The 19353-nt window shown below is 40.7% G+C and overlaps 1 protein-coding gene across 1 annotated transcript in view; it reads left to right on the top strand.

The window, feature by feature from the left end:
- The window catches only part of myo1d (myosin 1D), a 142907-nt gene that overhangs the window by 44325 nt on the left and 79229 nt on the right, over window positions 1-19353 (top strand). Inside the window, exons 2-11 of the mRNA XM_015962652.3 lie at window positions 3907-4115; window positions 4693-4786; window positions 5838-6003; window positions 8658-8711; window positions 9126-9221; window positions 9728-9844; window positions 11381-11584; window positions 11818-11963; window positions 12091-12205; window positions 13489-13659. Coding sequence (XP_015818138.3) covers window positions 3907-4115; window positions 4693-4786; window positions 5838-6003; window positions 8658-8711; window positions 9126-9221; window positions 9728-9844; window positions 11381-11584; window positions 11818-11963; window positions 12091-12205; window positions 13489-13659 — 1372 coding nt within the window. The remainder of the gene's footprint in view (window positions 1-3906; window positions 4116-4692; window positions 4787-5837; window positions 6004-8657; window positions 8712-9125; window positions 9222-9727; window positions 9845-11380; window positions 11585-11817; window positions 11964-12090; window positions 12206-13488; window positions 13660-19353) is intronic.

The raw sequence follows: 19353 nt of genomic DNA, 5'->3' as shown, positions 1-19353 counted from the left end.
AAAGGTCACATTTACCCAGCTGGGTCAAGCTGGGTCAAACAGTACTTTTAAATCCACAGATTAACCAAGGAGCCATGATTTCTGGAAGAACATATCACCTATCTGCTGCTGTTCCGTCCCAGGAGGAGGACACTTCAAGTTCATGATGATGATAATAATTAGATAATAATATTAATAAAACTCATTGATTTTATTACTGTTTATTATAATCATCATAAATGATCACTTGGTTCAATATCAAGGTATTTTAATTACATGAAATGAATTACTATGCTTTGGGCATAATAATGACTAATTATGATTATGGTTGATGACAGTAAAAGATGTGTTCAGCAAAGAAGGTCAGTTTCACCTTATCCATCTAACACAGAGTCCAGATAAACAATAACTGCAACACATGTTTTTGACGCATGACCAAGCTTTCTTGCTGAGAGAGTGAGAGTGTCCTGAGAGCTTTGTAAAACTAACCATCACAGCTTCATGTTCAGTTCTTGAACCAACATCACTGAGGAAGGGAACTGCCGTCCCTAACCTCTCGTGCTGTTCTGTCACTCCGACAAGAATAGCTAAGAATAAACTTAACTGTAACCAGCTGACGAAAACTCTACCCAGAGTTATTGATTTCTGAGTCAAGTTAATATGCAAAAACTCCTTCAGAGTTACGGACTTTGAGAAGCAAATAGTTCCACCAGTCGAGTGGCCCAAGGAGACATCTCAGGACCGATTTGGTCGTGCTAGAGGTTTTTCTACCAACCTCGTGCCGTGAGGAAACCCATCTCCACCTGGACACTTCAGATCCTAAAGGGGGTCTTCTGATTGGGTGAGGTAGACTTCGACAGAATGTACTTGATGCTGTTTTCTCTAAGTAAAAACTCAAGTTAGCTGCAAAACATCATTTCCATTCAGAACGCTTCCTCTCTCTCTGAAAGAAATCTTCTGATAATTCCATTCATGCATCCAAACTCGTATTTCCAAATTAGCTTCCATCCAGCCACAGGTTTGCCTTTTAAAACAAGTTTAATATCAAAGCTGTTAAACATTGTCATTAAACTGTCATCCATGAATTGTCGTTTATAATTGTCGTTTCAAATCTTTAAGTTTAAAATTGTTAGTAATAAAATTTCTTCATTTTTAAACTTGCCTCATTATTGAAACGAACCACAGAAAAGGTATAATATATCTGGTTATTGAAAAGCAAAGATTCCTAGCTTCTGATTCAAAATAAATTTTGCTATACAATTTAACTATTTAAATTAAACATTAATCTTTGGATTAAAATTAGACCAAACAGGTTGGTGTATGAACTTAGATTGATATACAAGTATCCGGGATATTTATACGTGATCTAAGCCTCATAGGTTAATCTGATTGGTCATTTTCAGTATCTCCAACTGAATGTGTAGTAAACTCTACAATTGTGATGAACCAAGCTTGAAGAACTTACATCACCAACAAAGTAATGAAAGGGGAGCTAAACGGCTTATCAACAGGTTGTGTTTCATCTTTATGCGTGACCACACAACAGAGCCCTGGTGCACCTGAGACTGTCCAATCTTCCCGTGGAATAACCTGACCGGTTTTGTTTTGGGGGACATATTTTATCACATTTAGATCCAAAAAAATTAGAACTTTGTCTTTTTGGGTTGTCCGTTTTTAAAACACTCAATGACAAATTTTAAGTATAAATTAGGAATTAGCTCATATTTCCACTGATGTTTATTACTCTGTTTTTAGCCAAAAACAGAAGAGGTGATGAGCTAATGGAACATTTACTAGAATAAAATAAGTAAACTTTTATAATCAAACTATTTTCCGGTGAGCTAATATTCACATTATTTATAAAAGCTAAAGTGACAGCCGCTGATCTATAGTTATTTTTGCATACACGTACCAGATGTTATTTATTCTTCTTCCTGTCTTACCTAAGGCCTCCAACATCTTTCTTGGAACTATACAACCTTTTTATTTCTCTGATTCTCACAGCATGAGGCTAACAGACCAACTCCCTTCCTCTCTAAACACTTCTAGCATTTTTGTTTCTCTCCAAAGAAGAATGAACTCTTTCTCCACAACTCTTAAACCTCTGCTGCTGCCTCACCAGAAGCTTATTTTTCCAAAATACTTGAATAAAATCTGTCATTTAAGTTCTGAAGTACTGCCAGATAAACAAAACCCAACTTATAAAAAAAAAAAAGTCTGAAGATTTGCCAGAAGTGAATATGTTTTGATTCAAAATAAGATGCTGACTCAAGGATAAAGTTTAAGTCCTCTATGCTCTGGGGTTGTTGCAGTAAACTCATTTGTTTTTGAACAGGTCTTGGAGCATCAATCTAAAGCGGTTGTCAAATGTCTGTTTTGACTATTGTGAAAACTTTAAAGTGAACCTTGGTTACCATCTTGTGAACTAGATGGTTATGGCTGTCCTCCATGTTCACTATTATATGTGATATTCCACTTTGTCCAGTCAACTTCAAATCTGTCCCGAAAAGAACTAGGCTTCTATGACAGCTTGTTCATCTCTTAGCAACTACTGGCTCTGATGCCTCTGGCCCAACAGATGACTGCAGATGAGAATGCTTTCTTCACAACAGACTCATAGATATATAGAGGATCCTGCTGTAAACACTGAAGGATCTCAGCTTCTTCTGCTCTGTCCCTTCTTGTTATCAGCTTCACTGTTGTGTCTCCAGTCAGTTGTCCAGGTGAACACAGAAGGCTTTATATTCCTCCACCAAATCCAGTCCTTCCATGATGGAAACTTCTGACATATTCTTTCTTCTTCTAAAATTCACAGGCATCTCCTTTTAGTTCACATTCAGAATGAGATGATTGTTCCCAAACTATTCCACTAAGTTCTTTGTCCTTGGTCTCCTGCCTGTGTGATTGCAATTCAGATCATCAAACTAAGACCATGTTTTTTACAATATCTTGTGAATGACATATGAGTTGTTATGACTAGGAGTGTGTTAGAAAATGACTCCACTACTATCTCACAATATGGGCATGCGATGCACTTTAACTCATTCACTGCCAGCCGTTTCCTGATCACTAACGGCCTTCGCTGCCAGCGTTTCTCACCGTTTTTACAGTTTTTTTTTAAGAGTCACAGAACGTTGCGCGCTAGCATGATGTCGATGCCAAAACAACCAAAAAGCGGAGACTCACCTCTTACATCAGGAAGAAGCCGCGTGTTTCGAGAGTTATCTGTTCTTTCCTAATCCGTTGTCGAATTGTGATCGGCAGACGCTTTTCCGGTTCATGCCTCACTTTTTTTTACAGGAACGGCCCAAAACGATCTCCAAACACATGGATGTGTTGCTCCCTGATCATGTGATCTGTGACGTATGCGGATGAAGATCGGCTTCAAGGCTGAGATGTTTGTTCTCTCAGCGCGGGGGCTCGTTCCGATGCTCAAACAGTAAAAAAAATGCAAATGACGATTTTAGTCGTCATTGGCAGTGAACGGTTGGATCTAAAATGACGACTTTAGTCGTCAATGGCAGTGAATGAGTTAATGTATCTATGTATGTGCAAAAATCATTTTGCTTTTTGAATTATTATTACTATTAATTTTTTTGTTCTTCTTTAAAAATTGAACTCAAGTTAGCTAACCAGTCACGCAATTACTTTGTATAGGCCAATTTACAATTATTGTTATTTCATTGTAAAAATGTCATTTTAGTTCAAATGGGGCAGATAACATAAGTTTCCTTCTTTTTGTTCCCTTTTCATTTTCTTGGTTTGAGAAACCTCATTTTATTTGTTAGTATTGTTTTTTTTCTATTTTAATTATAAATGAAATAAAAAAAAATAGTTTAATTCTTCTTGGACAGAGAGGGGAAAAAAGACTCCCCTTTTTTCATAACATTTAAATGAATTCCACCTTATCTGCCTTTTGTGTTTTAGGTTTGAGAAGGGGAGGATCTACTCCTACATTGGAGAAGTGGTGGTGTCCGTTAACCCTTACCGTGCCATGAACATTTATGGTCGGGACACTATAGAACAGTACAAGGGCCGTGAGCTGTACGAGAGACCCCCCCACCTCTTTGCCATCGCTGACGCCGCATACAAAGCCATGAAGAGGAGGAACAAAGACACTTGTATTGTCATCTCAGGTAACACAGGAAACCCCTGTGGATCGGATAGGAAAACTTTGACAAGAGCACAAAAATGCTTTGTGTACTAGACATGTTCAAAGGAATGGTGTAAAGAATTTATATCTTATCATTTCCTACTTTGAAACTTATTTTTAAGAAATATGTTTTTCTTAAATCAAAAGTTCCATATGATGTTAGGCTGTGCTGTGAGGCAGCATAGAGGAAAGAGAACGAAGCACCTCTCGGTGGTCGGAACAGGAATTGAGACCATCCAAATCCTGGCGTCATGTTACTTCAAACAAATAATGGCTCTAAAACATTTAAGCACCTTTCATTGTGTGTGTGTGATTCATTTGAACATTTTGTTTCTGACAGAATAAAAATCATTAAATTCACTATGAAGCACTATAAAGCTCTAATTCAGGCTTTTCATATGGGTCTTGGTCTGCGGCATCGTTGACCATAAAAGGACAGATTTGTGTTTAATATGTTCACTGTAAAAGTTGAAAACTGTTTTCAGTGGTAATTTTGTCCACTTATGGTCTGGCAGCTTAATTTGCAGGTGTCAGAAAGATTTATGCTCATTTCATTGCAGGAGAAAGTGGTGCAGGAAAGACCGAGGCCAGCAAGTACATAATGCAGTATATTGCTGCTATTACCAATCCTAATCAGAGGGCTGAAGTCGAAAGGTGAGCTGCTGTTATTAAACTGGGTTTGGTGGCTAAAGAGCAAATATTTTCTGAGAGGGAGGGGATTTTGGTTTTTGTTGGATCATGAAACTGCTTTGAGTTTCATCCTGAATTCTTTATTTTTTCATGTAAATGTTGGGATTCACAATTCAGGTGATTAGCTTTTTACCAGGTGTTAATAAATCTGGTATCAGGTAGTGCTTTTTGTTGAATCCATTTTATAGGTAGTTATTAGTGTATATAACAGGAAATATCAGTGTCTAATGCTCACACAACATGAAGAGCTTAAGTTTCACCTTAGAAAGGCGTCTCATGTACCTGAGCAGCTGTGCTTAATGATCAACACATTATTGCACCATGTTACAGAAGAACTGATTGTAGCTTTCCATGAAGGATTAAAAGGAAATAAACTTTATTCAAAGTTAACAAACTGCAGGTCAGATAAAGATCAAAGTGATCACTGATACAAAGTGCTGATAATACACATAAACACAGTAAATCATAAGCACATATTTTTACATCCAAACACCATTAAGGACATGTTATTATAGAGGATACCTTTATAAATATGTAGGTCCTCAGATAAGTTTTCTGTTTTTATGAAAAAAGTTTGAATTTTCTATCTTTCCAGTCTCCTTTTTCGTTAAAATATGATTTTTTGAGATTAGATGTAGGAGCGGTGTCAGGCAACACCTTTAAAACTTGTTCTGTATTTTCTTTTGGCAGTTTTATTATTTTTACACACCAGATTGAGAATGCAGTGAATTTAAACTGTAGCAGAATGTTGCATGAAAAACAAACCCTCTTCTGTACACAATATTAGCTTTTAATGGAGTTTATTCACTTAACTTGAAAACCCGACATGTGATTGACATCTGTTGTGCTGATTTAAACTTAAATTTTATTGTTAAAGTGAATTGTTAATGAGCTTTTCACCCAATAAATAGAATTCAGGCTCAAGTGTTTCTTGTTGTTTATTCGTGAGGAGAAATACGCCCTAAACAAGAGATTCAGATGCACACTTTCTCTATACCCCCCTGTTTCCCCACAGAGTAAAAAACATGCTGCTAAAATCCAACTGTGTGTTGGAAGCCTTCGGAAATGCCAAAACCAACCGCAACGACAACTCCAGCCGCTTCGGCAAATACATGGACATCAACTTTGACTTTAAAGGAGATCCCATTGGGGGCCACATCAACAACTATCTGCTGGAGAAGGTATCAGGCTGGTTTGGGAAAAAATAAGGGAATAAAGGCGTACTTTATGTAATAAGATACACGTTTACGTACATATTTAGGAACCTCCCGAATTTGTATTTGGTGCAATTTAAAAGAAGAAAACAATTCTAGTTATTAAGTAGTTGACTCATAAACTTAAAGAGCAAGTCACCCCCTACAAGAAGCGTACTTCACTCCCATTTCATGTTTGAAAACTGCAACAAATGCGGTTGCCTTGCAGACTGAGAGGGTGGAGCCACTAACAAATACACACACTCACGACATTGTGACATCATAATGTACCAGTTTACATCATAGCATACCTCTTAGCCAATAGCGGTGGCAGATTTAAATTCAAATGCAGTGAAGAGTTTTTACCTGACAATGGCACAACACTGACAGTTTCAGGCAGAAAATTTAAATTTGAACTAAAATGCACTAAAGTGCAAAACTATTGACTACACGTGTCTGCAGCACGATTAGACACACATTTATATAGTTTATCAGAAAAAATAGTTGATTTGGGGGTGACCTGCTCTTTAAGCAAAATATTACTTATGTAAAAATTAAATGAAATACAAATGTTGACATTTAACAAGGGGGACTGCAGGGTTTGTTCCAACTACAGGGGGATCACACTCCTGAGACTCCCTGGTGAGGTTTTCTAGGCACGTCCAACCGGGAGCAGGCCTAAAGGGAGAACCAGGACACGTTGGAGGGACTGCCGCTGTGTCTCAATTCAGGGTCTGCATCCTTCGAAGGACCCAGCCTACTCGGCCGACGTGGGCTGCGTCCTCCGTCGGCCTAGTAGACCGGATGTTAACGGCTGTGAATTTGGACAGGCCTAGCCTTCATGAATTCCCGCCACTCCCTCGCGAACGTTGCGTCGCCTAGCAACCGTGGAACCGCTGAGCCAAACGGAGAAGGAACTTTAAACGATGGAGCTCGAAGTTTTATTTAGCTTTTTAATAATTTCCTTGACTGTTGGAGAGCTAATTCAGAGAAAATACTTTCGACTAGCTGAGCCTGAGCAAAGATGTGATAATAGTTTTTAATACTTTCTAAGGGTCTCAATTTGACCAAAACCGATTTATCACCTTTTAAGATTTTTCAAGACCCAGCGGATACCCTGTAATATTAAACAATTCACATTTGTAAACAAAAATAAAATTCAAGAGTTTAATACAGAACTGATTTTATTTAGATATTCCTTTCATATGTACATGTTTAATCTTTCTTAACCATTTTTTTCTAGCAAAGTAAAAAGCCTGCCAAAATTCTCCCTTCTCTCCTGTGCCCTCTGCTGCTCTGCCTCCCTCTGCAGCCTCAAGTCCTCCCTGATCAGCTCCAGAAGCTGGTCATCGCTGTCACCTTCCCCAGGATGCCCATTTTGTCCAGAATAGTCTTAACAAACATGTAGGAAAAAAACAGGAAGAGAAAAGAGGACAACGGGTTATTCCTTTCATGTTTTTGCAGAAAAAACTACACTACAGTTTTTAAAATATGAGATGTTATTGTACCTCCACAGCCGCCGAATACTTTGCTCCAGTGAACATGTGGTCCATCTCTGCCCTAAGCTTAATAAAGTCCGTGGTTTTCTCTTTTGTCCCTAAAATACAAACTCCTATTAAAATCAGGGGGAAAATGTAGCGGGAAAAGTACGACACCGAGCGGCCGAACATACGAGCCGAGATCGCAGTACAAGCACTTTTACTGTAACATTTCAAACAAAAATAACGTTCATGTATCACAAAAAGCCCTTAACCTAACAGTTTTCTAGTTTATACTGACATTTATATGCGCAGTCCTCTCCAACAGCTCCCGCTTCACTGTCCGCCATTGTTTTTAAAAGTTCTGCCATCCGGCCCGCAAGGCATCTTAGGAAATGTAAACCACTGAAGAATACACCGGACCCATCCTTCATTCAGGCGAAAAGAAGGCCGGATTCGTCGACCGCATTTGAAGGAGTCTTCGAATTGGGACAGGCCTGGTCGCGGCGCTGTGACGTAACCGGCCGACGAAGGATATAGTCTGCGGTCCGACAGAGGACCCAGCCCACGTCGGCCAAGTAGGCTGGGTCCTTCGAAGGATGCAGACCCTGAATTGAGACACAGCGTATGTCTCTCACCTGGCCAGGGAACGCCTTGGGATTCCCCGAAAGAACTGGCCCAAGTGGCTGGGGAGAGGGAAGTCTGGGCCTCTCGACTTAGGCTCCTGCCCCCGCGTCCCGACTCTTGATAAGCGGAAGAAAATGGATGGACAGATGGACAAATGTTGACAAATTTCCTAAAAAAAGGAAAGAAAAAGGAAATGCTTTAAACGAAAAGTCAAGTGTCTCTATATAAATTAAAAAGGACTAAGTTGAAGAGAATAAAATTTTTAGTGCATGAAGCCAATGTCTTTATATGAGGACACAGGGTCTCAGGAGGTTGAACTGTTACAGAGGAAACTAAAAAGTCCTAAATCATAAGAATGCGTTGCTGCTGAAACATTTTATTTTGTAAGGTTTAGTAGATTTGTAGTTGTGCTAAATCTCCGGCAATATTGTGATGTTGCTTGTTCCATATCATATGTGGCCATTTACATAAAATGAATGATTCTCTTGTTGAGATGCAACAACTTTATTTTTCCTTCTTTCTCAATTTCCCAAACAGTCCCGCGTAATTTTTCAGCAGGAAGGGGAAAGAAGCTTTCACTCCTTCTACCAGGTAAATGTATATTTGCACCTGTGTCATTTTCATTCTTCCATTTGTTTGGTTGTTGGTGAAGGGTTCCCTGGGGAGATTGATGATACTGCCGTGGCCTTGGAGTTGTTTGCTCCTTGTTTCCAGGACTGTTTTCTCTGTTCTCACACATGATATTTGCATATGAACATTGGAATAAAATAGTTTTCACATTAGTTCACATTAGGGGGAGGGGGGGCTGGGATCCTGTTTTCCCCCAGCAAGAGCAGCCATCCAAGGCGCTCATCTACTGTACAGTTACAGGTGGGAGGGAGATCTTGGGAGAAGCAAAGAGCACATTGACTCCTCCAGCTGAGGTCCTCGCCAGGCTGAAGTCCGCCAATCCGAAGGCGGGGGGGTAGGTTGGGTTTTCACATCATCTGTGTTTTCCACCTCCAGCTGCTCAGTGGAGCTCCAGATTCCCTCTTACACTCTCTTCACATCAAAAAAGACCCAAAGGCCTACACCTACATCAAAATCGGAGGGCAGATTAAGGTAATCTATTTACAGAATTAAAGTGTTTCTCACCACAGTTCTGGAAACACGTCACACATAGTGTTGCTGCACACTGCGTTCAGTCCTTTTTAAAGATGTTTTAATTCAGATCTCAGCTGTTTTTGCAAGCGTTTAATGAGTAGGAAGGAAAGCAAAGCAACAAAATCACTTGACAACAACAAAGTACCTTACGTCATGGAACACAGTACAGGCAAACAGCTGAGGCACTGGTTTTCTGCTCCGTGTGTCCAGGCAACTCATGTTTTTACAGTCAGACATTACCGTTCAGCACCAGCCTGTAGTTTAATTAGCTGCTGAAACTTGATATCCTGCCTGCAATAACTAAAAGAGAAAGGAGTGAAAACCCAGCTGGAAGATATTTAATATTAACATGTATCATCCCTCATGTTCCTGTTTTGATCAAATATGTTATAATGTGGCTGTAATTAGATTTATACTTATGTTGTTTATTTACTTAAAAAGCACTTTTCCCTTTCTCTTTTCAGACCTCCATCAACGATAACGCAGACTTCAAAGCTGTAGCTGATGCCATGAAAGTGATTGGTTTCACAGGAGATGAGATTCAGACGGTTTATAAGATCCTGGCCACCATCCTGCATCTGGTAATACCCAAATCACTTCATGCGTCAAATGCATCCATGTCTGGAAATCCTCTGTTTATACTCGTCTTAGATGACTGCAGAGAAGATCTGACATAGCACATGTAAAATATTCACTTTTAGAGGTGCACAGTTTAAAGGATAAACAAATGGAATTTTTTCCTCTTTTTTTTCTGATTCCCAGAATCACACCAGTCTTACCGAGTTACATTTATTCTCATAACTGTAATTCTAGGATGTAGAGTTGTGTTTTTGCCTTCAGATAAATGTCAGAATTTGGCATTAAAAGAATAAAGAAGTTCTTACCTCGTTACATGCAAAATAATGGAAAAGGCACCAACTGAACACTGTAGCCTTTATTTAGCATCATTTATTTTCCGAGCTATCCTGTTTTTTTTGTTGTTTTTTTAAGTTTTAAAAAAGAATATTTCAAAAAAAGAACACTAGGTCTCCATACAAAATGGGACTCCAGGTAACATTCAGGCTAAATGTGAAAGTAGTCTTCTACCCCTGTTTTCTGCTTTAGCTGTCGATAGAAAATAGACGTTGAAACTCTTGGATTAGAAAAACTGACAGATCTGCGTCACACTAAAATTGAACATTCATGGACTCCCCTGGCTCACGACGGGGAAGGCTGTTATTGGTTTAGCAACCAGGAGAGAGCAGAGCGTCTTGGCCAGAAGCTATCCATTAGCATTAGCAGCTCCACAATGCGGCAGAACTCTTCCAGGCTTGTGCTATTTGTGGAGGTAAAACATCAGTGTTGCAGATCAGAGTCAGAGGTAGGGCCAGTCAGAGGAGAGATGTCTGCATATCAAGAAAATATTAGCGATCCAGCTCCCCTCTCCTCCATCTAAAGTCTACTTCCTGAAACAAGCTTTTTTTTTTGGCCACAGAAAACAACTGATAAGACTTTCATTTATTCTAGACCACTGCAAATGTGTTGAAATATTGAGTGACTAAGAACTTTAATGTTTTCTTTTGAGAAACATGTTTATTTACTATCCTTTTGTTTAACGAAGACAAGTAATATTTCTATGTAATATCTCCCTGTAAACAGTCGTTAAAAAAGAAGTGAATGGTTCCTTGTTAAAATATGTAATGGTGGCCGATGAGTTAAGTGCCCGCCCTACAACCCTCTTTACCTGCTGGCGATGATCTGAGTGGCGCCTGTGTACAGCAGGGCAGCTGTGGCTATAATGTAGCTCATCAGCATGTGAATGTGTTTATGAATGGGTGAATGGCTGATGTGTTGTAAAGTGCCTTGGGGGGTTGTAAAGTTCCTCAGGTGGCTGTAGAACTAGAGCTATATAAATACAGACCATGGACCATTTTATTATTTAAACATTTGTTTATTAGAAGAGTTGCAGGCTAGGTGCTAACAGTAGCTTGGGCACTCTGACCTGACAGCTCCATAACTGCTGCACACAGGAAAGATTTTTCTCATTCCCCCAATCTTCATTTACAGTGGATGATTAGATTACATATGTGAAGCTGTTGGTTGTGAAGAGCAGCTGGTGCTTTTGTTGTTTCCTACAGGGAAACCTGACGTTTGGAGTGGACGGTGATGTGACCCTGATAGAGAACACAAAGCAGGTGTCTGTGATCAGGGACCTGCTTTCCACCAAAGAGGAGAACGTGGAAAAGGCTCTGCTTTACCGCACGGTGGCGACGGGTCGAGACGTCATCGAAAAGCAGCATACCACACAGGAGGCCAGTTACGGGAGAGACGCTCTTGCAAAGGTCATTTCTGGGCACAAGTTGGTTCTCATTTCTAGTCTAAAATTCCCTGGATGCCTCACTTAGTGCTCTGCGTTGACTTTCATTCATTCACTAGTGAGTCATAATGTTATGACTGTAGACAGGCTGGACACTGCAGCATTGCATCCATGTAAGCAGCTGGGAGACCTACTTTGAGAGGTTGTGAAGTCTGACTGATTGAATTGCTGTTCTGATTATTACGATTTTGTCTTTAGGCGATGTATGAGCGCTTGTTCTGCTGGATCGTCGGGCGAATCAACGACATTATTGAGGTGAAAAATTACGACGCCAGAATCCATGGGAAGAATACGGTCATCGGCGTGTTGGACATCTACGGTTTTGAAATCTTCCAGAACAACAGGTGCGGATTTCAATTATCTCCATTTCTTCATGTGTATAAATGTGAGATTGAAACACTAAAACGTTGATGTTTTAATATTGTAAAACGTTTCATGAAGTGTTTTAAATTATTTGTTTTTATTCATTAGCTTTGAGCAGTTTTGCATCAACTACTGTAACGAGAAGCTGCAGCAGCTCTTCATCCAGCTGGTGCTGAAGCAGGAACAGGAGGAGTATCAGAGGGAAGGCATCCCCTGGAAACATGTAAGATTTCTCTTCCACCTCGTTGTTCCTAACTAAATTCAGATGTTTTAGTTTGCTTTGGAGGAAGTTAAGAAGTGAGAACATTACCAGTTTAGTTAGATCTAAATCTTTTGATTTGTTTTTTCTCTTTTTATGATTTGAGAAAAGGTGATAAAAGGTTTGATACTATCTGCAAACACCATTATTGATATGACTACATTTTTGAATTAGAAAGACTTTTTAATAGGGTCCTGCTTATTTCTAGTAGTCATGAGGAAATGAGAATGGAGACAAATGCAACACAAAGATTTTTTATTACATTTTTAAACCTAGATCTGCATCCTTTACCCTTCTGCTCTTGTTGGTTAGGTTGTTCCAGCTGAGCAACTAACTTTACCTTCATATGTGGTTCAGATCAGAGTTTCAAACATTTTTGTTGGTTAGGTTGTTCCAGCTGAGCATCTAACTTTACCTTCATATGTGGTTCAGATCAGAGTTTCAAACATTTTTTCCAAGTGGGTGCAAAGACTCGTAAAACTATGGATTCTTGGTCCTGGTCATCAGCTTGTTTTATGTTGAACTGATATTTAACTTGTGTTTCAGTTGGACCTTGTTGTTAGTGTGTGATGTAGTTTCCATGTTACTTGTGGTTGAGCTGAAATCCATCCACATTTATGGTTCAGTTGTTAATTTAACAAATGGTGTGGAACACTGAAAAAAGCATTTTTTAAAATCTTATTTCTGGTAAAAATCGGTCACTGAGTTTTTCATGCAGGCTTACCATGAAAATAGTCTCCTACACCTGCTGTATTAGCTTCTGATAGAAAATAGTCAATTTTTTATTTATGTGGCGTTATCATGATGGCGTTGCAATATAGTATTTTGGTGTTTTGGATTTTAGTATTTGTTGTTTTTAGCCTGTTTGTGGATGACTGTTAATTAGTGTAAATGCTGCAGTGTGAACATTACCCGTTTACATAGTATTTTTGTTGTTTTTGCTATATTATAATTTTTTATCATATAATAATATGTATCTTGCTGTGTTTTTTCTTTATAGTTTTAACATTAATACATGTCATACAGCCTTTGATTGTAATTGGTTGTTTTTACGTTATCACTGTAATAACGTTCATTAATACACACTGTCCGTCTTAAGCTAATAAATAAACGCAATGAAAAAAAAAATCATGGAGTCCAACTAAGAAAAGCTGTTTCCACAAGTTAAATTCTCATTTACCTTTTTTAGCACTTTAAAATATCTCTTATGACCTTGTTATCTGTTTAATCCCCTGTTTTTTTTCTAGATTGATTACTTCAACAATCAGATCATTGTTGACTTGGTGGAGCAGCAGCATAAAGGGATCTTCTCTATCCTGGATGAAGCCTGTATGAATGTGGGCAAAGTCACTGACGAGGTTTTCCTCCAAGGACTCGACGTCAAGCTGGCCAAGCACGCCCACTTTTCCAGCCGCAAGGTACAGAGAATAAAACACACATTTGACCCAATCGGTGGTATGTTTCTATTGCAGGTGGTAAAAATAAAAGGGGGGGGGGTAGAAATTATTTGATAGATTTGCACAATACTAGAATCTAATCCTTTTATTGTAACCTGAGAACAGCAGGGGCGGGTTTTCTGTGCATTAAGCAGCACTTAGTGCTGGAAGTAGAGACTCAATTTGATTCTGTCAGATACGATAATCAGGTAGGCTTACAGTCTAATTCACTCTAGTGGTCTGTTCAGACTGTTTAAGCCAATTAAATCAGTTGACATTAGTGTCTAGAGCGCACACAGCTTAGATGGGGTCAGAGTCGCTCATCTTCACCGATCTGGGTTCAGGTCTGTTTGGTTTTTCCTACATTAGAAAAGTTGTTAAATAGATCTCAGGCTACAGCTGTTTTTGTCTGAAAGACTGCAGTTTACTTCTCTGAACACAAGAGGGTGTTGTGTGTTTGTAAATGTGTGTTTGGGAGTCTGACTCAACACTTTACTATGTGATGTCACTGGCAGCCTATAGGAACCTGTGGAGGGAATCGGAGGATACAGGTTATATATTTATGAGGAGAATCATGCAGAGAGAGGAAAAACTTGGGGCAGAAAACGAGGAAGGGACATGGCGATGCTTTGAAAACAACCTTTGACAGGTTGCAGGGAGTTTTGAGAATCTGTGGGTCACAGTTTAAAAAAGCAACAGGCCTCAGAGTGACACAGCGTGTCTCCACGATCCCATATGATCCAAATGGTCACATAGTGGGCAGTTATCCCTCCACACGTTTAGTTCAGAGTGAAAAAGATGCTTATTGGTGGGGAAATGGTGACCACTGTTGCTGCAGGGTGTGAAGCTTGCTTTCCTCCTTTCATCTAGGAATAGATATTCTCTCTGCTATCACTCTTCTGCTACTCTCTGACCTGCTCTTCCTGCCTCCGACTTTCACTTTCAAACACATCAAGGCCTTCAGGATACAGTAATCCTGTTGTTGCTTCCTGGAACTGATATCAGCATGAGTCAATATTGGCAAGGAACCTGTTTCTTTCATCTGCCGTCTGTAGTTTTTTCTTTATTTTATCATGGAGTTGCCTGATTTGTTCATAGTTTGTGTTTTTGGTTTCTTTAATGAAATATGGTGTTTGTTCTGTCACCTTTCAAGGTGAATCTATTTCATCCCTAATAACATTTCATTTTTAGGAGACATTTACAAAAACAAGTGATTTAGGAATGCTGTAATCATGTGTGGTAGTAACCCTTTTTCTTGTTTTGTGCCCTTTTAAAGATGCTAATAAACACTATTGACTATTAATTTATGCAGCTTGTACATATTATTTAAAACTATGCTTCTAAAACCACAAACATTAATAATTAGTTAAGTGATGTGTTTTATCTGGCGTATACATTGAGGTTAAGAAGTAATCAATAGTTTTCTGTGGACTAATGCAAAAGGAAAAATTATTCATTCATTTGTTCCAGCGCTGCCACCTACTGGTCAGAAGAATTTTCTTAAAAATCTAATCTTTAAGAGACAAGGTGTAGTCCGTCCGTCCATCTATCCATCTATTTTCATCCGCTTATCTGGAGTCGGGTTGCAGGGGCAGTAGCCTAAGTCGAGAGGCCCAGATTTCTGTCTCCCCAGCCACTTGGGCCCGCTCCTCCGGGGGAATCCCAAGGCATTTCCTGGCCAGATGAGAGACATAGTCCGTCCAACATATCCTGGGTCTACCTTTAGGCCTCCTCCCAGTTGGACGTGCCCAGAAAACCTCACCAGGGAGGCGTCCAGGAGGCATCCTGATCAGATGCCCGAGCCACCTCGACTGGCTCCTCTCGATGTGGAGGAGCAGCGGGTCTACACCGAGCCCCTCCCCAATGACGGAGCTTCTCACCCTATGTCTAAGGGAGAGCCCAGCCACTCTTCGGAGAAAACTCATTTTGGCTGCTTGTATCCGCAATCTCGTTCTTTCGGTCACTACCCAAAGCTCATGACCATAGGTGAGGGTAGGAACATAGATCGACCGGTAAATCGAGAGCATCGCCTTCTGACTCAGCTCTCTTTTCACCACGACAGACCGGTACAATGCCAGCATCACTGCAGATGCAGCACCAATCCGCCTATCGATCTCACGCTCCAGTCTTCCCTCACTCGTGAACAAGACCCCGAGATACTTAAACTCCTCTACTTGGGGCAGGATCTCATCCCTGGCCCGGAGAATGCATTCTACACTTTTCTGAATCAAGACCATTGTCTCAGATTTAGAGGAGCTGATTCTCATCCCAGCTGCTTCACACTCGGCTGCGAACTGCTCCAGCGAAAGCTGAAGATCACGTTCTGATGAAGCCACATCATCTGCAAAAAGCAGAGACCTGATTCTCAGGCCACCAAAACAGATGCCCTCCACACCTTGGCTGCGCCTAGAAATCCTGTCCATGAAGGTTATGAACTGAATTGGTGACAAAGGGCAGCCTTGGCGGAGTCCAACTCTCACTGGAAACGAGCTAGACTTACTGCCGGCAATGCGGACCAAGCTCTGACACCGGTCATACAGGGACCTAACAGCCCGTATCAGAGGGCCTGGTACCCCATACTCCCGGAGTAGCCCCCACAGGGCCCCCCGAGGGACACGGTCAAACGCCTTCTCCAAATCCACAAAACACATGTAGACTGGTTGGGCAAATTCCCACGCACCCTCCAGGATCCCCCTACGGGTATAGAGCTGGTCCAGTGTTCCACGGCCAGGACGAAAACCACATTGCTCCTCCAGAATCTGAGGTTCAACAATACGACGGACCCTCCTCTCCAGAACCCCTGAATAGACCTTACCAGGAAGGCTCAGGAGTGTGATCCCCCTGTAGTTGGAACACACCCTGTGCCCCCCCTTTTTAAATAAGGGGACCACCACCCCGGTCTGCCGGTCCAGTGGGACTGCCCCCGATGTCCACGCGATATTGCAGAGCCGCGTCAGCCAACACAGCCCCACAACATCCAGAGCCTTAAGGAACTCCGGGCGGATCTCATCCATCCCTGGAGCCTTGCCCTTGAGGCTAACAACAAATATTAATCAGTCGATCTTGGGTGGCATGGAGGCAGCATAATAAATCATAAAGGGAAGTGAACAAGGAGCGGTCAGTAGAGTGGAGGACAGGTGCAGGGATGGTGCTAGTCTAGAAGAGACTCTCTGAAGAGCTGGGTCTAGTCTCTTGGTGTAGCAGCATTAGAGCCAGGGACCTGATAAAAGGCTGGTTCTTTTCTGGGGACAACTGTGGAAACACAGGAGAGGATGGTGCAAAGAAGGATTCTTCCTAAAAGCAAATATGGACAACCCTGAGCATCCTGAAACAACAAAGAATCTTCAGTACAGACTGCTACAGGAGGTCCTTCTTACCACCAGCAATCAGCATCTTTAACGATTCTTTGCAGATTATCACCCGAGATCATAATTATTATTACTTTATTTTTTTGAAGGAGTTAAAACAACATGGTTTCCCTCTGGGATTATTAAAGTATTTTGAATTTAAATGAATTAAGCAAAACCTAAAATATACCTAATGATCTCAATTCTGCACACAATGGGTTAGTGCTATTGTCATATTTGTTAAGCCAGGTTCCACTGGAGACACAGAAATGGCCCCATCTCATAAACACCAAAGCCACATTTGTCTGGGTTAGATTTTTCCTAAACTAAAAAAATGAAGATTTGGATTTAAATGTAAATATTTGCTTCACTTTGGTTTAGGTTTTTATGTTTCTTTATCTTAAGGAGCCCTGACTTTAACTCACAGACAAGGAAGGTAAAGAAAAGCTCTCACTAGATTTTAATATGACCTGAAGTGGATATCCAACACTTGGGATGAATATTAGCTTTTTAAAAGTTAACAACTTCTCGAGGCTTTGAGGACAGAGAGTCGACATGAGCTCAGTAAACTTTAAAACCTCACTGCAGCTCGTCAGTCTGCATAGTTCACATCTCATGTCTGTTTGCTAAGATAAAGGTGCGAAGGTTGGAAAAAAACCTGTGAGAATGAGAGAGGAGTGATGTGAAGCGAGAGACTGAGAATGAAATGTGAGGTGAGATATGCACTTTGAAAGTCTCCAGAAAAAGGAGTTTTTCTTATTTTACGATCCACTGTTTCCTTCTCAACATCCAAAACTCGACAAAGAAACAGAAAGTTAGTCATTTAAGGATGCAGGTGATGGTTATTGTACTAATTAGGATTAGGATAAAAAATTAAGCAGGGTAGGCAGTTCAGGATGGAATCAAGAAGCTAGTTCACTTCTCATCTGTTACCATGGTGACTTATCCCTTTCTGTCTCATGTTCAAACAAGTGAGTGGCAGAAAAACAATGTCAGAAAGTGTGATGTCTGACATAAATCTGTGAGAAATGGATCTGGTTTTACAAATGTCTGCCTCACAAAGAGATGTCAGCAGGAGCCGATTATGATGAAGGCAGCTTCCAGAAAATTTAAGGTGCTTCATTTAAAAAAGACTTGAACACAATGTGGTGCAGAAGACTGTGAGTGAGCCGAGTTGGTCTTGCATGTCTACTGTGACGTTCTCACCCTGCTTCCTGTCCTGTGTGATGCTACTTTGTGTTTTGTGCTGAGAATCACAGCTCACTGCGTGACACACAAATACTCACACTATGCCCAGGCTGTTCTTCCTGCTGGTTCATTCATTCACTCAAAATTCAGCATATGGACAGTAAATACACACCACATATGTAGTCTCACAGAGCTGTCAGGAGTCTGCTGAAGGCATGATCAGATTGCATGTTGCTATAGACGGGAAGGGACGTAGTCAGAGAGGAAGTATGGATCCATAACAGATGTACGGTTCTGTGGCTTCTGAACTGGTATTTACGGTCTGCTGATTCTGATCATCTTTATTTAATTTCCAGCTTCTTTCTTAGTTTGTTTCTCATGAGGTAGTGATTGATGCAGGTTTGTTAACAGAAGAAACCTCACCAATCTGATCCAGGAATGTGAATGTTTGTTCAGTGCATAGCCTGGATCTGTTTGCCCTAACCCCAACAGTTTTTTCTGAATATTTCACAGATTTCAGAATTAATTTGTGCTTTTGTTTATTAAGCATCTGAAAGGGAAAGTTTAATTGCTTGCCCTTTTTTCTACTCTACAATCCCTCATGTTTTCCTCTCTTCTTTGTGTCGATAATCTCTTGCTCTTTTCTTAAGTACACTTTAATGTGTGTTGCAGCACATGGCATGTAGAGGTGGAGCTTCCTAGAGGGAACTCTGCCGGTGCCCTTTACCTGCTCTCACGTGTATAGATGCATTTGGGGGGATGTGCTAAAGAGCAGAGCTTTTACTGGCTAATCACTGGTTCACACTGATCATTAACACCAGGGTGACACAAGGTCAGAAAGGACACACAGAGGAGCCTGTGAGATCAGGCGGAGGGGAGGTAAGATCCAGCAGAGCAGGATCCTTCTGTTTAGGATAAAAATGTAGCTTGAGACATAATGTTGTAAAGCCCTGATAGCTGCCAGTCATCCGATTAGGCATGAAACACAAACTTCATTTCCTCATCTGTTGTCAGAATCAGCTGAAGTGGGTTTCACCTGCTGTGGAGATTTGAGGTGATCAGATGCTGCTCATCAGGAAGCCTGGCTTGTTCTCTGGTACATGCCTCTTTGTTCCAGGAGCTGGAGCTTATAGGGCACAGG

This window comes from Nothobranchius furzeri, chromosome 16 (assembly GCF_043380555.1).
Source record: "Nothobranchius furzeri strain GRZ-AD chromosome 16, NfurGRZ-RIMD1, whole genome shotgun sequence".
In the NCBI taxonomy this organism is placed as follows: Eukaryota; Metazoa; Chordata; class Actinopteri; order Cyprinodontiformes; family Nothobranchiidae; genus Nothobranchius; species Nothobranchius furzeri.
This window is presented reverse-complemented; position numbering and strand designations above follow the sequence as displayed.